This window comes from Lepus europaeus, chromosome 19 (genome assembly GCF_033115175.1).
Source record: "Lepus europaeus isolate LE1 chromosome 19, mLepTim1.pri, whole genome shotgun sequence".
Lineage (NCBI taxonomy): Eukaryota > Metazoa > Chordata > Mammalia > Lagomorpha > Leporidae > Lepus > Lepus europaeus.
Window position 1 is genome coordinate 13,591,451 of NC_084845.1, and position 22,311 is coordinate 13,613,761.

Here is a 22,311-nt window from a genome sequence, read left to right on the forward strand (position 1 = left end):
ACGCTCGCGCGCGCTTGGCGGGGTCTCGCGCCGGGCGCGCACGCGCGCTCCGTCTCGTCGTCTTGGTCAGTCGGCCCAGCGCGGCGTTGGGCGACTAACCGCTCTCTCGGAGTCGTGCCGCGGCACCCCCGAGGTAGCCTCTCAGGCACTCCGTCTAGGTCCGCTGCACGTAGGAGCTTCTGAGTGCCGCCACACACACCGCGCCCGTCTCCTGTGGGGAATCCGGCCGCAGGTAAACGGCGCGGCCCCGCCCACCCTCCGGCCCACGCGCGGGTCTGGGGCGCCCCCCGGGTGTGAAGGGGCCGGGTCTGGTGGTCCCTGCCCTGCCCAGGCCATGGCAGAGCGCCGGCTTCCCCGGGAGCCCGAGTCCCACGAGCAGGGCGCTGTTACCTCCCGTTCTTTCGCTGATCACGCACTTGGAGGGTAACTACAGCCAGGAAAGGGGATCCGGATTTAGTCCACCTGCGGACACACTAGCTTCCAGCTCTTTTTTTTTTTTTTTAACTGATGGATACCGCCATTCCTCCTTCACAAGGGTTACTGAGGAACTGACTGGAATTGCAAGGTTCTCAGTGCCCTTTCTGCCTCAGGCCACGTCTTCCAGGAAATAAGAAGCTGTAAAGCACGTATTCCTTCTTCCTGGGCGAGGGGCAGCAGGTCATTCCTTTGCCCGCTCTTTCAACAAACATGCATTAAGTCCCTAGCCTATGCCAGGTTGGGTGATTATTAAAAACAGGAGAAATTAAACAGAGGGGGCTCCTAACCCTCGGAGGTTCTCAGTCCAACAGGGTATCAGGCCCCCACTAGACAGTGATGAGCTGGAACAGGCTATCTGGTAAAAATACAATATGAGCAGCTTTAGTGTTTACACACACACACACATACACACACAAAACAGGTGAAATTAATTTTATTTAACCCAAATACTCATACATCCAAAATATTATTCCAAGCTATATTTATTTTTTTAAGTTGTTAAGCATTTTTATTCAGTGAGAAATGCATTGGAAAGTGAGGGCTTTACTTAGGGGAGAAAGAAGTTTAGAAGCTAAGTTGCGTCCATACCAGGAAGAGAGCAGGCCAGGAGCCACGTGGAGCAAGCATGCAAGCAGGAAAGCAGAGGCAGGGCTGGAGCCCAGAGGCGCGGTGCAACAAGGGCAACAAAAAGAGAAGGGCCCACCATGGTCCAGGCCTTTTATTCACTCCCCAAAGGGGAGTGGTTATGTAGTCTGATTGGCAGGTGGGTGTATAGGTAGGGTCAGGTAGGGGCATGAGATCACACAGAGGACATAGTGGAGGGCGTGGTCTTTCAGCCCACAAATCTAATCAATTTGATCCTATCTGCCTGCCTATATCATTCTCCCCCCCACCCAGAGTCTCCAGACTTTAATCTTAACGGATGCTGAAGGGCATAGAATCATCATATCTTCTATAGCTGCTTCCTGCTTATTAGGGGCAAAGGCCCTGCCTGGCCTTGTCCAAAAGTCTCTGGTCTATTTCATCCAACAAATTTGCTTTATGAGCTGGAGTAGTTTCAGTCATCACCAAGGGCTGTGTCCCCTGCATGATCAGTTATTCTCAGAAGTCGTTGAGTTCTGAAACATATAAGTTTGTCAATGAGCATAATCCAAGTTATACTTAATGGAAAAATGTTTTTATTACTTCAGTTTTACAACTTGTTAATTAAAACTCAATGAAGCATTAATAAAGATATTCATTTGTGGTATTGGTTGTAGTAGCAAAATTCTTCAATATCCATTAATAGAAATTTGGATAAATAAACGACAGTTCAGCCACACAATGGCATACCATGCTGGCAGAGCTACAGGTATTAATTTGAGCTGATCTTTAAGATATATTGAGAGGAAAAGATGCAGAACAGTGTATATATAATTTGTATATGAAAAATATTATATATATATATATGCTCGTATATGTACAGAACACTTTTAGAGAATCAGAGTCACACCTGTGAATGGGAGACAGGACAGGAGGCCTGATGTGAAAAGGTGACATTCTTTTCCTTACATGTCACTCAGTATGTTTTGAATAGTTTTACATTGCTCATTTAAAAAAAAAAAGTTGTTTGATTAAGGGAGAGAGATAATAGCTAAGTCATAGAATCCTAAGAACATCTGGAAAATGCCACTTGACGACATAATCAGTTGTGGGTGTCAGCATCATTCCCAGAGATTCTGAGTAACTTCTACTGAACAGAAACTAACCCACCCTGTTCATGTATATTTGTCCCCCTGGAAAATTGTATCTTTCCATAAAGAAAGCTAAATGTTCTAGCCCCAGGCCTAGTTATGAAGCCACCTGAAGGCCAGAGTAAAACTGGGGACAAACTTGGGTGCCTTAATAATGTCATTCAGAGAACAGGGTAGGATAAAGTGCCCATGTGACTTTACAGTCAACTAACCGGGCCCTCCTGATGCCTGCAGGACTTTATCTACTGCTGTCCCCAAGTGTGGCCCCATCTGCAAGGTTGTACAATCCTTGCAGGACCCTACCTCAAAGTGTGGTTGGATCCCACATCACCTCTCTTTTGGGTGGTCAGGTCTCCACATTGCATGCACTTTCTACCTTTCCCTCTTAAAACTAAATTTAAGTTTGAGGAAGTTAAAAGTTGGAGAAAAATTTAAAGAATCCTATCACCCAGAACTTCCCAATGTAATCAGTGTTATGAATGTTCCTTAATGTTTGCCTTCCCAGCTGAACAGTATGGACCAAGCTGTATGGACCAAGAACCCTGTCTGTAGCTGCACCCTCCCTCACACCACAGAACACAAGGAGCCAATCAGTAACAGCCTTGGGATCTGACAGCGTAGTGGAGTACAGTGCCCCCTAGAGTCATGTTTTTTTATTACAAGACAAGGTTCTCGGCTTTCACCTGCCTTCAGACTGCCACTGCCACTGTACCTGTTGAAGCCAAGAAAAAGGATACAGTTCCAGTGTCAATGCCCTGTCATAGATTTGGTTTGTCTCCATGATCATAAAGACATACAAAATCTCAGCTCCAGATAACCTCTTCCCTAAGTTGGCAACAGAGCTTGAATTCTCCATTAAATTACCTTCAGGTTATTAAGATATATCAAACAGTCAACCATTAGGATTGAAACACCGGAGCTCTCTCTAGACTTGTCATTTAAGTAGATAATGGGATTAGGAAGTCGAATGTGGGATACTTTAGAAGCAAATACACTTATTCTGAAGGTAAGGTGGTCTATGGGGTGGAAGAGAGGACAAAAAAGTAAACATAGAGGCTTAGGATTTGAAGGCCTTTTTTTTTTTTTTTTAAAGATTTATTTATTTGAAAGACAGAGAGAGGTAGAGGTAGAGGTCTTCCATCCACTGGTTCACTCCCCAGATGGAGCATCTGGAGCTGCGCCAATCCAAAGCCAGGCGCTTCCTCTGGGTCTCTCACATGGGTGCAGGGGCCCAAGCACTTGAGCCATCTTCTGCTGCTTTCCCAGGTCACAGCAGAGAGCTGGATCGGAAGAGGAGCAGCCGGGACTAGAACCAGCCCCCATATGGGATGCCATCGCTTCAGGCCAGGGCTTTAACCCGCTGCGCCACAGCGCTGGCCCCTTGAAGGCCTTTTTTCTTGCTAGGCCCTCAGAAATATTCTCCAAAGGAGCCTAGTCACTTGCTTTTTGTGGGCCAGTTGAAAGAAGTGGAACTCAATGGAGATATTTGGAACAATGGGAACTGATGGCAAGAACTGTAAATTAGCTACAAATGACTACTCTCTCAGCGGATCTGGGACATCAAGAAAGAGCCAGTGGGGGTAAATCTGAGCTTGGGGTCTTGCCCACAGAGCCATCCACTGATGTGCAGGATCTGAAGCAGAATGCACTGGTTCCTGTAAAGTGGTCCAAAGGAACAGCAAGTACAGGGTTGAAAGGGAACAGAATGGAAAGAGATCTTGGAGAGCAGCATGCAGCCTGGTAAGAGTAGAAAGAGACAAAAGAGATGCTGCGGTCTGACAAGCAGGCCCCAATTCCCCACTGTGAACAGATCTGTGGCTCAGAGAGCTTTCTTAGCATCACCTTCTGTCTCTGATACAGCAGAAGATTCCAGAACTGTGGACTGGATCTTAGTTTTCAATATGCCCTATGTGGTCTCAAACATGGCTCTTTCCCCCCCTGGGTTCATATTCCTCATACATACAATGAAAATCATGACACTGCCCCTTAAAAATTTCTGGAACTGATGAAGTAGTTGATATAGTAGCTTTTGTGTGTGTATATGTGGGGGGGGAGGGGCTCTAACCCACTCTGGGTTAGACATTAGAGATATGATGATCAGTTTACCTGCAGTGCCCTGCAAAGCCAGCCATCAGGTCCCCAGGGCAATACAGATGATGAAGATGGCCTGGGCTTGGCCATCTCGAGGGTGGGTTCTGCTGACTTTGCTTCAGGAGGCCCAGACCAAACTGATCTGCGACTCCAAACCAGTGGTTCTCACCCCTTAGTGTGCATGAGATCAGCTGGAGAGCTTGTTAAAACTCAGATTCGGGAGCCCTACTCTCAGAGTTTCTAATACAGGTCTCAGGGGCAGGGGAGGGCAATAATTTGTGTTTTTAACAAATTCCCAGGTGGATTCTGGGAATCACATTATACTCAATATTATACTGACATATCAGTATATATAGCCCATTAATACATTAATCTATGAATGGATTAATCCATTCATGAGGGCGACCTCTCGCTACCTGGTTTTTTTTTTTTTAAAGATTTATTTATTTATTTAAAAGAGTTACAGGGGTCGGCGCCATGGCGCAGTAGGTTAATCCTCTACCTGTGGTGCCGGCTTCCCATATGGGTGCCAGTTCTAGTCCCGGCTGCTCCTCTTCCAATCTAGCTCTCTGCTATGGCCTGGGAAAGAAGTGGAAGATGACTCAAGTCCTTGGGCCCCTGTACCTGCATGGGAGACCAGGAAGAGGCAGCTGGCTCCTGGCTTTGGATCGGCACAGCTCCGGCCATTACAGCCATTTGGGGAATGAACCAACGGAAGGAAGACCTTTCTCTCTGTCTCTCCCTCTCTCTAACTCTACCTCTCAAATAAATAAATAAAATCTTTAAAAAAAAAAAAAAGGAATACATAGAGAAAGAGACAGAGAGAAAGCTCTTCCATCTGCTGATTCACTCCCTAAATGGCCGCAACAGCCAGGGTTGGGCCAGGCCAAAGCCAGGAGTCAGGAGTCAGGAGCTTCTTCCGGATCTCCCATGTGCATGCAAGGACCATCCTCCACTGATTTTCCAGGCACATTCACAGGGAACTGGAGAGGAAAATGGAACAGCTGGGTCTTGAATCACCACGCAGATGGGATGTTGGCATTGCAGTTGGCAGCTTTACCTGCTATGCCACAACACTGCCCACTCCCCCACCCCACTCCATTACTTGTTTAAAAGTCCCACCTCTCTTAATATTGAACAATGAATTAGGTTTCCATGCCTCCCTCACCCATAATATCCTACTGGGCTATGACAAAAAATGCTAAGATTTAGTCCCTTTACCCTTTTGAAGCCTCAATGAGGATTAAATTTCAATTTAAGTTTTGGTGTGGATATTCAAACCACAGCAATATCATTCCTAGTTTTGCTATTAAAAATTAGATTGTTATGACCCTTCTTATGCCTTTCTGCTGGTAGATATGTGCACAGGAATTGTGAGGAACTATGAGTATACCATGTACTGAAGAGCACACTTTGGGAAACCATTTCTCGAAACTGAAGTTTTCTTTCATGTAGAGGTTGCCCTCTACTGGGAAGACCATACATTTAGCTGTCATGTTGCCAAAGCAACTGGGAAGTAAGAATACAGGTTCAAAGGTAAGTGGTCACTTGCCTAAGAACCAAGCCAGCCTAAAAACGACAATCATAATTTCTTGTTAATTCAGAGTCTACCTAAAAGGGATTTTAGGCAAGACCAGCATTTTCATTTCCATAAGGAAATGAAAAGTCCATTGTCACACCAGTAATGACAGACTCCTTGACAAAGGGGAATTGTTAAAAGTAATCTTATTCACAATCCAACCAGGAAAAGTAGAAGTTGGTCCTCATTGTGGCCAAAGAGAATGGAATGGGGAAGAGGACAATTCTCTCTCAGCCACTTAATTTCACAAACCTGGAGAAGCCTTCAAGGCCAAATGGCCAGGTCCTTTCTCCATCCATGGTAGGTGGGGCTGACTCTTAGTACTAGGTGCCTATCACCTCTATTTCCTCCTTCAGTACTGAGACTTCTATGGCAACAGAATCATCTAGGAAGCCTGATAAAAGTGAAGGTTCTTGGGTCTCATTTCCATGGCTCTGATTCAGTAGTTTCAAGACAGGGTTCTAGGAATCTGCATTTGAGACTATATCTTTCCCCTCAATGCGTGTACACACACACAAAGAAACCTGGTGCAGGAGGTCCAGAGACCACTCCTTGAGGACCCCTAGTCCTCACAAAATGCTCTCCTAACACATAATAAGCAGCAAAGAACTATAGTTTACCTGTAAGAGCATTCTATTCTAGTCCCTCTCTTAGGTTTCCATGCCTCCCTCACCTGTAATATTCTACTGTGCTATGACAAAAATTGCTAAGATTTAGTCCCTTTACCCTTTTGAAGTCTCAGTTTTCTTATCAATAAAATGAGGCCATACCTACCTCCTTGGGCTGTAGTGAGAACTTAATGCAAATATGTATTTGTGCATAGGTTCTGACATTCAGAAGGTGGGTTTCCCTGTTGGTGGTGGTGGTGGCTTTTGGTTTTGTTTTAAAGATTTTTTTATGTGAAAGAGTGACCAAGAGAAAAGGGGAGAGAGAAAAGGGGAGGGGGGGAGGGGGAGAGAGAGAGAGAGAGCGAGCGAGCGAGAGAGCTCTTTCATCTGCTATTTCATTCCCTACATGACTGTAATAGCCAGGTCTAGGCCAGGCCACATCCAGGCCATCCTCTACTGCTTTCCCAGGCACATTATTAGGGAGCTGGATCAGAAGAGGAACAGCCAGGATACCAAATGGTGCTCTAATATGGGATGCTGGCATTTCAAGCAACAGCTTAACCCACTGTATCACAACATTGGCCCTCCAGAAGGTGTTTAATTCACAGGAGTTCATGGTTCTTGCCTTCTGATTCCTAGGTGCTTGAAAAGAACAGCAGTGGCTAAGTCTCCCTCTTTCGGATTCCCACAGGTTTTTAAGCAACAGTTCTGAAGAGAACCAGAGGAAAACTGAGGCGATGTCTTCCTCCAGACTCATTCCCCTGTGGAAGGATTTTAAATGCCTTGTAAATGACACCATAGAGAAAAGCAAGGTAATGCCTGTGCAGGACATAAGTGTGTCACTAGTTGGCCTCTTTCTGTTTCACAATGATGAGCACTTCAGAGGAGCCAGAGACTGTCCATGGACGCAGGAAGCAGCGAGGTAGACCCCAGAGACAACAGTCACCTTAGTAGGAAGCAGGACTTCAATTTCCAGATGAGTCCACAGACCTCTTAAAACGACATTTTGATGGTAGGAGGTGAACATTTTGGAGCATCTTAACAGGAATCTACCCTGGGAAGAGAGATTTTCTGAAAGGGAAGGGGAAAAGCACCAGAGAGAGCATTTGCCAATCCTCAGTTTGCTGTTGTTGGCTCTGTGTAAAAGGAACTCAGGTGCATATTTTCCTGGCTATATCACTGTGCAGTAATACATATTGTGTTTTTTTAAAGATTTATTTATTTATTTTGAAAGTCAGAGTTACACAGAGAGAGGAGAGGCAGAAAGAGAGAGAGAGGTCTTCCATCCAATGGTTCACTCCCCAATTGGCCGCAACGGCCGGAGCTGCGCTGATCCGAAGCCAGGAGCCAGGAGTTTCTTCCAGGTCTCCCGCATGGGTGCAGGGGCTCAAGCACTTGGGCCATCTTCTACTGCTTTCCCAGACCATAGCAGAGAGCTGGATCAGAAATGGAGCAGCCGGGACTAGAACCGGCACCCATGTGGGATGCTGGCACTTCAGGCGAGGACGTTAGCCCATTGCACCACAGCGCCAGCCCTTGCGGTAATGCATATTGCATATGTGCGAGTCCTCCATCAAATTTAAAAGCCAAAAATAGGGTATCCTAAAAATTTTAGTCAAGTTTTAAGCTGTATAATTTAGAGCTGCACTGAATTTTGGGATACTCTGTGATGTTCTATATGAGTATAAGGCAATGTATTTGCTTGGGTAATTGGTTAAATGTTGTGTCCTTTATGACATGTGTACCTTTTAGAATCCAGGGAAAATGTTAAAGGATGGCTTTATGTTGGGAAAAACATCCTTTTCCTCTGTGCTCACACTATAAAATTCATCCATATAGGCCCTAAGAGGGGTTTATTTCCTTATGTGTTGGGGGATTTGTTATATGCTTATGAAGTGTTGATGTCCTATGGGTGATAAGGTGTGTATATATGAATGTAACAGGAGTAGTTCTTGGGGTTTGGGTGCATAACTTTGGAAACTGCTTATGTTGTGAACTGTTTGAGAATATATTTAGTGGACATGTGCCCTGGCCTCTTAGTTTATGCCATACCTCTCCTCAGAAACCTTCAAATGACCCAAAGAATGACATAGTTGTGCTGAGTGACCGGTCCCAGATACTGTTCAAAGAATCTCGCTATCCTCAAAATATGCCATTCATAAGCCATTATGTGAGTGATTCCTACTTCTTTGCCTCCCTCTCTTGGGTGACACCATACACGAAAGAAATACAGGTAAAACTGCCTTTCTGCCCCTTCTTTTTAAGTTTTGTCTGTTTATTTATTTGAAATGCAGAGTGATGAAAGCAGGGAAAGAGGAACGAGGGAGAAAGAGACAGGTCTTCCATCTGCTGGTTCACTCCCCAGATTCCTGCAATAGCTGGAGTTGGGCCAGGCCAAGGCCAGAGAGCCAAGGTCTTTATCCAAGTTTCCCACATGGGTGGCAGGAACCCAAGTAGTTGGGCCATCATTTGTTGCCTCCCAGGAGCATTAGTAGGAAGCTGGATTGAAAGTTGAGATGGAACTGAATCCCAGGCACTCTAATATAGGATATGGGTATACCAAGTGGTGGCTTAACATGCTGCACCACAATGCCTCCTGTTCTCCAGGGGCCATACTCACATAACCCTCAGCCCAGATTGACAAAGAGAAGCCCCTTGAATGAATATGGCCTAGATCTAGGACTCCTCCTCATTCTTTCTCCAATTACAGACTCTATGTTGAGTAGACTATGATTCCTAAAGTTGACTAAGGTTAGGCAAAGAATCTTAGGCTTCCTGCCCCTAGCATATTTCCAACTCCTATGACTAGGGAGTAAAATTATTCTAGTGTGTTCGAATTCCTCCTTAGCATAAAAACTAGGAAAAGTAGCTAAATATATTCAGCCCTTTCCTCCTCTACTGTCTTTCCCACAGTCCCCATCTTATTCTCTTCCAGGCTGTAGTATGGATGAAGAGCAAAACTGAGGACATGGTTGAGAAGAGAACATTCTCCATGACTGAACGATTGCCGCCTATTCAGGCCATGGTCCACACAGGTTCCTTTCATATCCTCGTGGCCTACTGTGGTGACCTGCTCCTGCGGCTCTTTGGAGACCACTTTCGGGCATTTAAGCCTCTAGGCATAGTACCCTGCCGCTTCAACATCAGTTGCCTCTGCTATGACCCAGAAATGAAGATGCTTCTGTCTGGCATCATGGGGGCAGTGATCACCTGGCTCATTGAGCGAAGTGGCAAGGGCCTCCAAATACTCTACATGGTTTCCATGCCTAATGATGAGCTTGTCCAGGACATCGTGCTGAATGGACCCAATGGCTCCCTCATAGCTCTCTGTGAGACGGTGGTAAGAATCCTTGAACGCCAGGGCCAGGGTAAGCTGGCAGAGGTAAAGAAGTTCACTTCCACCACCAGGGGCTCCTCTATCACCTGCTGCTGCACCTGTTTTGATCAGGGCCTTCTCTATGCTGGACACAAGGCTGGGGAAATACAAGTTTGGAACCTCAATTGGGGCCAGTCCCTCCACAGCTTCAAGGCCCATGCCTTATCTGTGATATGTATCCACAGCCGGCCAGAGGCCCACACCCTGCTAACAGCTGGCAAGGAAGGCTTAATCAAAGAGTGGAACCTTACTTCCGGGAACCTGCTGCGGCGGCTAGAACTGGGTGAGGAGCTGCATAGACTCCAGTTTATTGATAGCACAACTTTCTTCTGCCAAACTAACCATAGTTTTTCCTTGCGCTGCCTGCCCTGTTTCTATAGCCTCTTCAATGTCTGTGGTTCTGCTCCACAGCAGGTGCGTCGGGTCCGCTGTGGAGATAACTGGTTCCGGATCCTGTGCGCTACTGAGGATGGCTTGTTACATTTTGTGTCCCCAGTAACAGGGAATCTTCTGGTTATCACCTGGCCCTTCTCAATTCTGGACCAAGCTGTGGACTGGGCTTATGACCCAGGTAAAGAGGAGCTCTTTGTGGCAACAGGCGGCTCAGAGGTGCTGGTATTTGACACAACTCGTTGCCCTTGTCCAGCCAAGTATCTCCTAAGCACCTCACCAGATTCTAAGGACTTTGTACAATGCCTGGCTTATGGACATTTCCACCTGGGGCGGGGGCTAGAAGGACTGGTATTCTCTGGGCACCAGAGTGGTGTGATAAGAGTACTTTCCCAGCACAGCTGTGCCCGAATAGAGAAATTCATGCATTTTGGGGCTGTATTAGCACTCTCTACAATGTCTGGAGGGATTCTGGGTGGCCGAGAAAACTCTTTGCTCTGTTCCTATGGCGTGGATGACTATGTACACCTGTCAGAAGCTGTGCTTGATGGGATCAGAGTACAGCTGAGGCCACTGGCTAGCATTCTCAGCAGCTGTCACCTTAAGCACCTTATCCTCTTGCCCAAATCTGTGGGTGCCATCACAGAGACTAACTGCCTGCGTCTCTGGAAGTTCCATGATTTTCTGTCCTCTGGGTTGCAGGAAGGCTCAAAGTTCATAGAGACATTGCCTCTGCACCAGTGTGCCATTGTGTCCTTTGATGTCTGCCTACCTTTGAGTCTTTTTGTCACAGGTGGCGTTGATGGCTCTGTCCGGATCTGGGACTTCCATGGTAGACTGATAGCCATGTTGGACTCATCACTGCACTTTGGCCCCCTCTGTTTTGCAAATGACCGAGGCGACCTGCTTGTGACTTTCAACCAGAGTCTGTATCTGGTATCCTGTTTAAAACTGCTTCCCCCAAACATTCTGTCTTGCTTTTCCCTTATGAGTATAACAGATGAAGTAGTAGAAACCCCTAAACCTTTCATACCAAGCTTCTTCTTCTCCTTTGAGACCATGTTTGTGCCCAAATATGTCTACCTTGGACAAGGGCAACAGGAATTAGCGGGTCTGGAGAGCCTTATCAATAAGCGGGCCATTGCCTTTGACCATTCTGTGCCACATGTCATAGAAGAAGATGAGGCAGGGAGCCCTGTGCTACTGCGTACCCCCAGACGTGATTCTTTAGAAGGGGTAGAAGCTGACTGGACGCAGACGAGCAAACCTCAGCAACCTCATTATGTGGTTCCTCCCCAACTGCAGCTGACTAGCTGGGATGGACTCAATCCCTATCAGATATTGCGATGCTACTTTGGTCATGGGCGGGAATGGCTTCTTGCCCCTGATTGCTACATCCCCAACTCAGTTATTCGTGCCCGTCTTTGGCCAGAAGGCAGCCCAATTTTCCTACAATGTAGCCTGCACTCGCCCCAGCGGGAACTGGAATGGGACAGGTCTCAACAATTCTTCTGGCACAGCAGGGTAAGAGCTATAAGTGATGTCGGAGAATATTCTGAGGAGAAGGAAGATGAAGACTTCCTAGGAACGAGACTATCCAAGGACACAACCTATAGTGTCCTTACAGACACAGCAAACCGCAGCTGGCTGGGAAGAAAGATGAGTGAAATCGCTGTTAATAGCCTGATTGAGACAATCCTCAGTGTCATGATCCATGCTTCCCCACTGAAGTACCAATGCTGTGTTGGCGCACTTAGGCAAATATTTGCCTCTTATCAGGTGTCTCCTTCCCTGCGCTCTGAGACAGCCCATCGTCTGTTGGATGATACGACTAATTCCAACCCACAGATTCGAGAACTGGCCTGGGAAGGGCTAAAGTGTCTAGGAATGATTACTCATCTCTTTGCCTTGCCTCTGGCCCAAGGATTAATGGACAAAGACCAAAGAGTGAGGAGTAAGGCCCTGAGCCTAATGGCTGAGATTGGGATCCATTCCAAGGCCTCACTCTTAGAGCTAATCCAGAGAAAAGACACTTACCGAGAGATGCAGTAAGTTGTGACCTCTTCAATTATCTACCAGCTCCTCATTTTCTTCTCTTTTCTATTTTCCTCTTTCCTTTCTTCACTACCTCTTCAATCCTATTCATTAGCTCTCCCTGACCCTTTTTCTTTTTCATAACCTTTTCCCAACCTTAAACTATCCTTCATGTCCCCCTGACTGCTCATTCCATTCTCCATTTCTTTGCCAATTCCTACCACATCAAATTCAACTTTTCATACCCCTACAGCACCCCCATACAGATTACTCCATTCACTGACACCTTGGCTTCCTAGACATTTTCTTTCTTCTTGAACATCATTTACTTCTACATATGCTATCCTTCTTAGCCACTCTGCTAAGCCCCCTGCCAATTCCACAGCAGTTCTTTCCTTCACATTCTCCCCCTTACCTGTGTTTCAACATAGTCCTTCCTCTCTGATTTTCACAGGCAAGAGATGATAGGGGAGGAATCCCTGGACCATCTGCTGGGGATGCGGCCCACAGATCTTCAAATCCTTCAGGCTCAAGTGGAGCAGCGATTGAATGAAAACCTGACCTTGTCAGGAGATAAAAGGCCTGATTTTTCTTTAGATGTTTCCGGGGCTTATGAAAATATATACTCGCCTACACAACTTCCCACAATTGCTGAAGAACCTGGAATGGCCATGAAGCCCAGCAAGGCCCAAAGACGGGGCCGAGCAATGGGCAAAAAACAGAGTATGTACGGGGTGATATGGTCCATGCCCTAGGATTTCTTAAGAGGCAGCAAGGTAGGTAGGGCTAAAATGAGTCAAGAGATTCCAGGTGGGAAGAGAGAGTAGTGGAAATACATTACAGAAAAGAACTCTCCAGGGCCAGCGTTGTGGCATAATGGGCAAAGCCACGGCCTGCCATGCCAGCATCCCTTATGGGCACTGGTTTGAGACCAGGCTGCTCCGCTTCTAATTCAGTTCCTTGCTAATCTAATGTGTCTGGGAAAGCAGTAGAAGATGGCTCAAAGTCCCTGGCCTCTGCCTCCCATGTGGGAGACCCTGGCTCCTGGCTTCAGCCTGATCCAGCCCTGGCCATTGTGGCCATTTGGGGAGTGAACCAGTGGCTGGAAGATCTCTCTCTCTCTCTCTCTCTCTCTCTCTCTGTTAACTCTGCCTTTCAAATAAATACATAAACCTTAAAAAAAAAACTCTCCTCTGAAGGATCCACCCATACTCAGGAAGATCATGAGACCTATCTTAAGATTTGGGATGGGGGGAGAGACTAAAGCAAAGAGACAGCTTTTTTTGGCCTCAGCCATCTCTTTTATGGAAGTGCCTCTTAGCTCACACCAGATATTGGGAAGAATTTTGTTTAGTCTCCCATGCTTTCCTTACCTCCATCTCCTAATCCTTCCTGCAGCTCGAAAACTGTTGAGGGGTCTCAAGAAGATGAAAGAGGTAGACTTAAAACCGATGACCACAGAGCCCTCAGAAAAAGAGGTTGAAAGTGAGCAGAGTGAAGCTACACTATTTGAGAGCCTAGAAGATATCATCATTCGTTCCGGAAGGACTTCAGTCAGCAGTATGAAGTTCTCAAGAGATGCTGAATCTTCAGAGGAAGATGTTTCAAAGGAACACATTGCTTTGACGCTGAAGATGCTGAGGAAAGTACGTGACAAAAGAGACAGAAAACTGACAGTTCAGAAACCCGTGAAGGGGCACAAGAAGAGGAGAAAGGAAGACAAAGCTGTAACTGAGGAACCTCCGTCTACTGTAATAGAACGACCCATTGTGAGAAAGGCTAAAGCTCATGGACGAGGTGTCACTGGAGTGCCTGGCCACAAGAGGACCCCTGGACGTGGCACATCATGGCGAGATGATTTATGTCGCCTTATGGTCCTGAGGGTATCTGAATCCCAAACAAAACTGTCAGAAGCTTTAAACAATGAACTAGTGGCTATGGCTAAGGAGATCTTGGCAGATCGGTACCCCAGCTGGGAGCTCTTCCAGCAGATATGCCCCTTGTTGAAGAAAGAAAGCAAGGTTGTATTTGAAGACTTTGACTGGGATGTAGCCTGGCCAGAGGAGAAACCAATTTTTATTCATGAGGAGATTATTAGAGAGGACATGATGATCAGAGACATGGAAGAGGAGCAAAAGGAAGAGGAGCAAAAGGAAGAAAGTGCCATGCAGGACTTGGAAGGAACCCAAGTTGTTCCCAAAAAAGGCAAGAAAAAGAAACTTACCTTTTTAGAATCAGGTGACGTAACCAAAGGAAAACGAAAATCAAAGAAAGAAAAGAAAGAAGAGAAAAAAATGTCTAAGGTGTCACCTAAACAACAGAGGAAAGCAGCTCAGGAAGAGAGGAAAGCAGCTCAGGAAGAGGGGGAAGCAGCTCAGGAAGAGGGGGAAGCAGCTCAGGAAGAGGGGGAAGCAGCTCAGGAAGAGAGAAAAGACAGTAAAAAGAGGAGGAAAATATCCAAACAAGACAGGGAGAAGAGTGAGGAAGTGGGGGCAATGGCCAGACCTGAAAGAGTAGTATTTGAGGCAAAAGAAGAACCAGCTACACCTGAAAGAAAGCTGTCTTTGGACGAATGGAAGGACTACTGGGATCAATGGAAAAAGGCCCAAAGTGTGAAGAAATCCTTGGATAAATGGAAGCAAGATTGGGACAGGAGGCGTCCTCAGGAAGAGCAGCAACAGCTGCAGGATGAAGAGGAACCAGTCCCAGAGGAGGAGGAAATACAGGAGGGGGCCCACAAGAAGATGAAATGGGAAAAGTGGAGACAGGCCTGGGAAAATATGTTTTTATCCAAGCACAAGGATGAAGAAAAATTGAAGCTGGAGAAAGAATTGCTTCATAAGTGGAAAGAAATGTCTAAGAAAAGGGGAGAAGAAGAGGAGGAGAGAGAGGAGCGAGAGGAGAGAGAGGCAGAAGAGGAGGAGGAGCAAGAGGAGGAGGAAGAGGGGTTGGAAGAAGAGGAGGAGGAAGAGGAGGAGGAGGAAGAGGAGGAGGAGGAAGAGGAGGAGGAGATCACAGAAGAGCAGAGACAAATCCAGGAAGAACGAAAATGGGCCATGATACAGAGCGAACAAGCCCGGGCTGCAAGAAAATATGCCAAAGAAGGGAGGAAACTAGCACAACAAGAAGAGAAACTCGCAAAAGAAGAGAGAAAACTGGCCCAAGAAGAGAGAAAACTAGCCCGAGAATACGTGAAAATGGTCCATGGAGATGGAAAAGTGGCCCAGAAAGAGAGGAAGTCTGCCCAGAAAGAGGAAAAGCTGGCCCAAAGACAGGAGAAGATAAGCCAGGAAGCAGAGCGATTGGCGCAGAAAATGAGGAAATTGGCAAAGAAACTGGAGACAGTGGCTCACGAAGAAGAGAAGCTAGCAAAGAAAGGAGGTAAAGTGGCTGAGGCAAAAATAATAACGGCCAAGAAAATGGAAACACTGGCTCAAAAGGAGCAAAATCTGGAACAGCAAGAAAAGAAGTTGGCCCAGGAACTAGCGCAACTGGATTGGGACACGGAAGAAATGGCTTGGAAAGAACAGGAGCTGGATAAAGAAAAAAAGAAAGTGGCTGAGGAAAAGGAGAGACTGGTTCAGCAAGAGAAGACACTAGCCTGGCAAGAAGAGAAGCTGGCTAAGAAAGAGAAAAAACTGATCTTGGAAGAAGGGCTGCTAATGCAGAAAGAGGAGAAAGACAAGGCAAAAACCCCTCAGGAAGAGGCAAAACTGGCCAAGAGAAGAGAACAGCTGATTCAGAATAAAGAGAAACTAGCCAGGGAAAGGGAAAAAATGGTCCAGAACAAGAAAGAACTCACACAGAACAAGAATATAATGGCTCAGAAGGAAGAGAATCTGGCTTGGGAAAGACAGAATCTAGCTCAGGATAAGGAAAAAATGGTTCCGAATAAAGAGAACCTCCTCCATCTCAAAGAGAACCTCAGGAAGAGCAGAGAGCAGTTATCTCAGGCAAAGAAGGACCTGGACATGTACACGCAGAAACTCGTTCAAGTAGAGGAGAAGCTAAAAGAGGAAAGGCAAATAGTGGCCCAGAAAAAGGAGCAACTGGCTAACACAGAGAAAAAACTGGCTCTCAGAGAGGGCAATCTGGCTAAAAAACAGGAGAAACTGGCCCAGGAAAAAATGAAATTAGCTGCGGGGAAAACATCCATATTCCAAGAAAGGAAACTGCTCAAAGAAGAGTTGAATATTGCTAGGGAAGAAAAAGTATTACACAAGGAGATAGAGAAAGTGGCCCAAGAGAAGGCAAGACTGGCCAAGGAAATGGAAATTCTCTCCAAGGGAGGGATTCAAAAGCCCTCCAGAGAGAGAAAACTGTCTGAGGGTGAAATAAATTTAATTAAAAATAGATTGTTGCAAGAGGAGAAAATACTGTCATATGAAGATAGGATACTGGCCACTGAGAAGAAGGACATTGCCAGGGGAAAACTGGAGCTTACTAGAGGACAGAGAATGTATGCCCAGGAAGAAAGGAAATTAGCCAAAGCAGTAAGGAAGATGGTTAAAGAAAAGATGGACATTTCCGGGGAACCAACAAAAGCGAAGAAAGTCTTAAAGGCACTTCGAAAACTAATTAGTGATGAAAGAAAAATAACCCAGGAAGAATTAAAGATGGCAAAGATAAAGAGGTCACTGTTTGTTAAGGAGAACAGATTGACCAAGGAACGGGATAGACTTGATACCAAAGAATGGGATTTTTCTATGGACCAGTCAGACATGACCAAAAATGAGAAGAAACTGGCTCAGAAGCAGAGAAAACTGACCAAGGAAATAAGAAGAATAATAAGCCAAGAGAAAAAAATGGCTAAGGAGGAAAGCAGATTGGCCAAAGAACAGAGAGAAGTCCTGCAGGATGAAGAAGGATTAGAAGAAGAAGAAAAAGAGGAGGCCATCCAATCCCTTAAACAAAGGCGGAGAAAGAAAAAACGGCTACATGGAGTTGATACAAGAAAGGGAAAGCTTTCCACTGAACAGGATGAGCTAGGAATTGAAGAAAGCTTTTCCAAGGAAGTAGAAAGGCTGTTAGATTCAGTAGAGCAAGAGAGTTCCTCTGAGGAGGAGAAGGAGGGACAGTCAGAAGGGGAGGTAGAGGAAGAGGAGGAAGTGGAAGAGGAGGAGGAGGAGGAAGAGGAAGAGGAGGAGGAGGAAGAAGAGGGGCTGGTGGAAGAAGGGGAGGAGGAACAGGTGGTGGAGAAAGAAGGGATGGAGGAAGAGAAGGAGGGGGAGGAGAAGGAAGCATTTCGAAAGAAAGAGAAGAGGAAGTGGAAGAAAAAGATGATGATGAAACAAAAGAAGAAGGTGGAGCAGGAAGAGGAAATATTCAAGATGGAAAAAGTGCCTGAGGAGGAAGAAGTGCCTGAGGAGGAAGAAGTGTCTGAGGAGGAAGAAAGCATCAGTGAGGGTGAGACGGAAAGTTTAAGTGAAATAGAAGAGGAGGAAGAGGAAAGAAGCTCATTGGAGGAAGAGGTACGCCCAGAGAAAGAGATCTTAAAAAGGGAAAAACAATTTAAGTTACAAGAAGAAAGAAGAAAGGCCCCTAGGGGACGGGAAACAGTCCCTTCTATTGGAAAAACAGTCCCTGAAATCAAAGGCACTGCTATAAAACTGGGAATTCTGAAAAGCCCTTCCAAGAAACTGATCTCAGCAGATTTGGGGATGGGAGGGAAGATACCAGCGCCACTACCTGTCAAACAAACATCCTGGGACGATAAGGGCATAGTCCTCGAGGCACCCAGGACATTCTCAAGGATTAGGTTTATGGATAAAGAAAGAGAACTGTTGGAGGAATATAAACCTGTACCTCTACACGTTTTGGATACAATTTTGGAGTCCCAAGATCAGGGCTTAAAGACTCCACTCATTTCCCAAATACTTAGGAAGACCATGGAAGCTCAGAAACTCCAGCACAAACCACCAGGTCCCAGGCGGAAGTGGCTTTTGAGGCATCGTCCAGCCCTGACAGAACAGACTAAAAAACAGTTCCCTTTTTCCCAAATCCTGACAGAGGAACAGTTTCCGGAGGTGAGTCTCTCTGATACAGAGTGGATCCACCATGTCCTCGAAAGGATGGAAGCAGGAGAAAAGCTTTCTAGGGATAGTTTTCACAGATTGTGTCAGCTCCTCAAAGACCTTACCTCAAAGGGAAACTTAGAGTGGCTGCATCTGGCCAAGCTTGAAGCCATTGTGTACCATCACATGCAGGCCCTGGAGTCACGAAGTCCGGGGATCTCAAAACCCAGCAAGGGGTCCCTAAGTCCAAAACATCTAAAGGTGATTCCTCCTATAAAAGGAAAGGAAAGGGAGAGTTGGCTGAAACCTTTGGATGTCCTGACATCAAAGTCTCCATTAGCTACCAAGAGGATATTTGACCCAAAGGCTCTAAACTGGCATCTTCTGGGAGAACCTTACAGAAGCGGGCGGGCACAGCAGTTATCCGATGCTGTTAAAGAGATGGATATGCAATACTTTTATCCTACCACAGGAGACACTTTTCAAAGTCCCCATACCTCTGTGGAAAAGCAAACTTTGGCCCTGATGTTTCAAAAGGACTTATGGGATTTTAAGGACAAGGGCAAGTTTCCCAAATTGCCTAAGTTGGAGAAGAAGACACAGCCCATCTCAAAAAAAAGGGAAGAGCTGCCTCCATGGGAGACATTTGTGGCACTGTACTATGTGTTGCGGATGCTGCAGCAGCGATATGCCAAAGACACGGCTGCCTGGATGGAACAGTTCTATCAGCTCATGGACCTGTACCAACTTAAGTCTCCTCAAATCCAGAGGCTGCTACAGGATCTGCTACTGAGGGAGGAACCTCAATCCCAGGAGATCACCTACAGAGAGGCACTAAATACCATGGAGCTAGTTCCCGGGGAGCGGTTATTTTATCACCTGTTTTGTGGTAGGTCTCATATCCCCAAAAATCCTCCAGAGTTCCAGGATGTGATACCTCTCCCTGGACAGAACAACGTGCGTACCATCCATTCCATGGGCATTGCTCATTATGGGATCTTGGAACTTGCCTGGAAGAGCCTGCCCCAAGCTGATATTCATCTAACCAAGGAATTGCCCCACATCATTGCTCCCACTTCCTGATTTCAGACTGACTAGAAAACAGGGTTTTTCATTCCAAACTAGAGAAGGTATTGGTCACTAGAATCTAGACCTTCATCCATAGGGCCCACACAGAGATAGAGCCAGGTCAAAGCCCTTTCCCTATTCTACCCTGGAAACCAGTTTCTATATGCAGAATAAACAGGAGGTTCTTGCTTGGAACAAGCACTTTTACGTGTCCCTTATCTCCAAACTCTGGTTCTTCAGGAAGTAGCTGCAGAACCAGATACTCCTAGATTCCTGAGAGTGGAAACACTTCCCAAAGCCAGTGGTGTTCACCCTGTGGAGACCTTGAGGCAGAAGAGTCTGCCCTTGCCTCTGAGAAGTCATATTCACCCCAAAGGCCGAGGGCAATGAGAGCCCTGTCTCTGAAGTGTCACTCTTCCATGCCAGACTACATGTCAACCACATGGAGTATGTGAGAGCTGTAGGCTAGGAGTACAAAGCCTCAAAAAGGATGATTCCCCTGACAGCTGGGCAAGGCAGTTGGCTCTGAAGTCTTGACCTGAGCAACTTCTCCTTTTTAGCTTCTGTTTACTTGTCTGTATATATATAAAAAAAGATAGTGCACAAATTACAAATATCAAGCATGAAAGAGAGGACATCACTGTGGTTCCTACAGATGAGACTACTAAGAAACTCTTATGCCCATAAATTTGGCAACATGAGATGAAACAGATAGACCCAGAAAGAGAATAGCAATTCCTCTGAGATTCATGCGGGACTCTATTTCCATATTCCAATTTTTGTCAGCTGATCAAATGATGTCCTTTATTATATTGTTTCCCTTTGATTGTAGGAGCCAGTCTAGGGTCAGGATATCGGTGTGTTCTCTTGTAAAAACAAAACCTAGTGGATTATTGTACTACTGTGGTCCCAGAGACAGGAAGTCTATGGATGACTCCTCAGGGATCCTCAGAACTTTGGTGCTTGCTCTGACAATCCAGCTACACCCTTGTATATATCAGAATGGTAGACAGCAGTTGCATTTTCTCTTTATTATGAAAAAGTTCAATCACAAAAATAGAGAAGTGAATTATAGTAAGAACTGAAATCCCTTTCACCCATATTTGTTAACATCTTGCCCAAATCACTTCATCTATTTATTTAGTTGAAGAATTTTAATATAAAAGCCACACATGATAGTTAAACCCTAAACACTCTGATATTCATTTCTAAATAAGTTTCTTATCTATTTCCATATCTAAAAATTCAATATCATCTAATGTTCACTCTATGTAAATTTCTCTCTCTCCAAATGTCTTTTTATACTTAATTTGTTTGAATCAGAATTTAAGCAGTCTGTACACATTTGACTGTTAGACTTCCTTAGACTTTTTAATCTTGAACATTTATACTACTCTAAACCTAGTTTTTGTTTATTTGTTTACACCATTGAATCAGTTATCCTGCAGACTTCTCTGTTTTGGATTCTTTTCTGATAGAGAAGAGTTTTGTAATCTGATGTCTAGATGCACTATACAGGCCCATGAGGCTCCTGAAATTAAATGAAAAGTTATTTGTATATACTAGGTACTTTTTTTTCCACTGGGAGAAAGTCGGTAATTTTCATCAGATTCTTGAGGAGGTTTTGACAAAATATATTAAACTGCCTCTCAAGAACAGAACATAGAGGTTGGCACTGTGGCATAGTGGGTAAAGCTGCCTCCTACAATGCCAGCACCCCATATGGGTGCTGGTTTGTGTCCTGGCTGCTCCACTCTGATCCAGCTTCCTTTTAATGGCCTGGGAAGAGCAGCAGATGATGGCTCAAGTGTTTGGGCCCCTGCTACCCTTGTGGGAGATCTGGAGGAGTCTCCTGGCTTCGGCCTGGCCCAGCCCCAGCAGTTGTGGCCATCTGGGGAGTGAACCAGTTCTTTTTCTCTGTGTGTCTCTCCTGCTCTCTATAATTCTGACTTTCAAATAAATAAATCTTAAAGGGGAGAGAGAAGAAGAAGAAGAAAGCAGACACTTGGGCTTTATCAGACATTGTCAATAATCGCTAAATGACCTTCAACAAACATCTTCTCCTTACTGGGTCCATTTTCTAATTCTTAGAGTGAGAGGTACACTTTAGACTGCTCCAAGATGTTAGGGTTTTCAGCCTTCTGTCTCCCTGCATATATGCTCTGCAGAATGCGGGAGACTTTTCCTACTGTGCATAGCCACCAACTGCTCTAAGATATAGGTAAATAGGGAATTAATCTTGGGTAAGATCTAAAAAGGAGGAGGTTCTTACATTCCTGGGAGAATAATACATGCTAAAATAAGGTAAGTGAATGAATGAAGATACTAGATTGAGACTGGGAAATGACCTTAAATGGGTTGATTCTGAGGACTAAGCCCTGGGATACTCCAAGATCTGGAAGAGGGAGACATAAAGGTGAAATGTTAAGTAGACAGAGAAGGAACAGCCAGGAAGGTAAGAGAACCACAGAAGAGTGGCGTCCGGAAGTCAAGAGATGCACACATTTCAAGGAGGCAGTGACAAATTGTGTCAAACCCTCAAGTAAGTAAAAGACTAAGAACTGACCACTGGAGTTCACAAACTGGATGTAACTGGTAACCTTGACACATTTCTGGGGAGCTGTGGGATACAGTGAGTTTAGGAGAGAACAGAACAAAAGGAGTGGACTGATTTTTTTGTTTTATATATTTCACGTTTCAAAAAACTGCAAAAATAATGTAATATGTCTTTTATTCAGATTCAACTACTATTAACGTTTTACCTCATTTGTTCTCTCCCCACCTTGGACTATTTCAGGGTAAATTACATATAACTCTTCAATGTATAGTTCCTAAGAATAGTGATATCACTGTATGGCTATCAACTTTGTAAATTTACATTGATATAAATTTTTATTTTTAAAAAGATTTATTTATTTAAAAGAGTTACACGGGGGGGGGG

At 45.4% G+C, this 22,311-nt stretch overlaps 1 protein-coding gene across 1 annotated transcript; it reads left to right on the forward strand.

The window, feature by feature from the left end:
• Window positions 1–91: 91 nt before the first annotated feature.
• Window positions 92–19,564, forward strand: WDR87 (WD repeat domain 87). Its single transcript, XM_062177261.1, has 9 exons — window positions 92–232; window positions 7,180–7,300; window positions 8,551–8,721; window positions 9,424–12,302; window positions 12,743–13,011; window positions 13,687–15,130; window positions 15,232–15,235; window positions 15,282–17,528; window positions 17,637–19,564. Exons 2-9 carry the CDS (start codon window positions 7,226–7,228, stop codon window positions 19,383–19,385), a joined length of 8,838 nt encoding a protein of 2,945 aa, XP_062033245.1. The 5' UTR covers window positions 92–232; window positions 7,180–7,225; the 3' UTR covers window positions 19,386–19,564.
• The last annotated feature ends 2,747 nt before the right edge of the window (window positions 19,565–22,311 follow it).

What these genes read in the sequence shown, in the direction of transcription:
- WDR87 (XM_062177261.1), top strand. Translation starts at nt 7,226, where the DNA reads ATGTCTTCCTCCAGACTCATTCCCCTGTGGAAGGATTTTAAATGCCTT. An exon ending in CATACACGAAAGAAATACAG is followed by an intron (nt 8,722 to 9,423) that starts GTAAAACTGCCT and finishes ATTCTCTTCCAG; the next exon opens with GCTGTAGTATGGATGAAGAG. An exon ending in GACACTTACCGAGAGATGCA is followed by an intron (nt 12,303 to 12,742) that starts GTAAGTTGTGAC and finishes TGATTTTCACAG; the next exon opens with GCAAGAGATGATAGGGGAGG.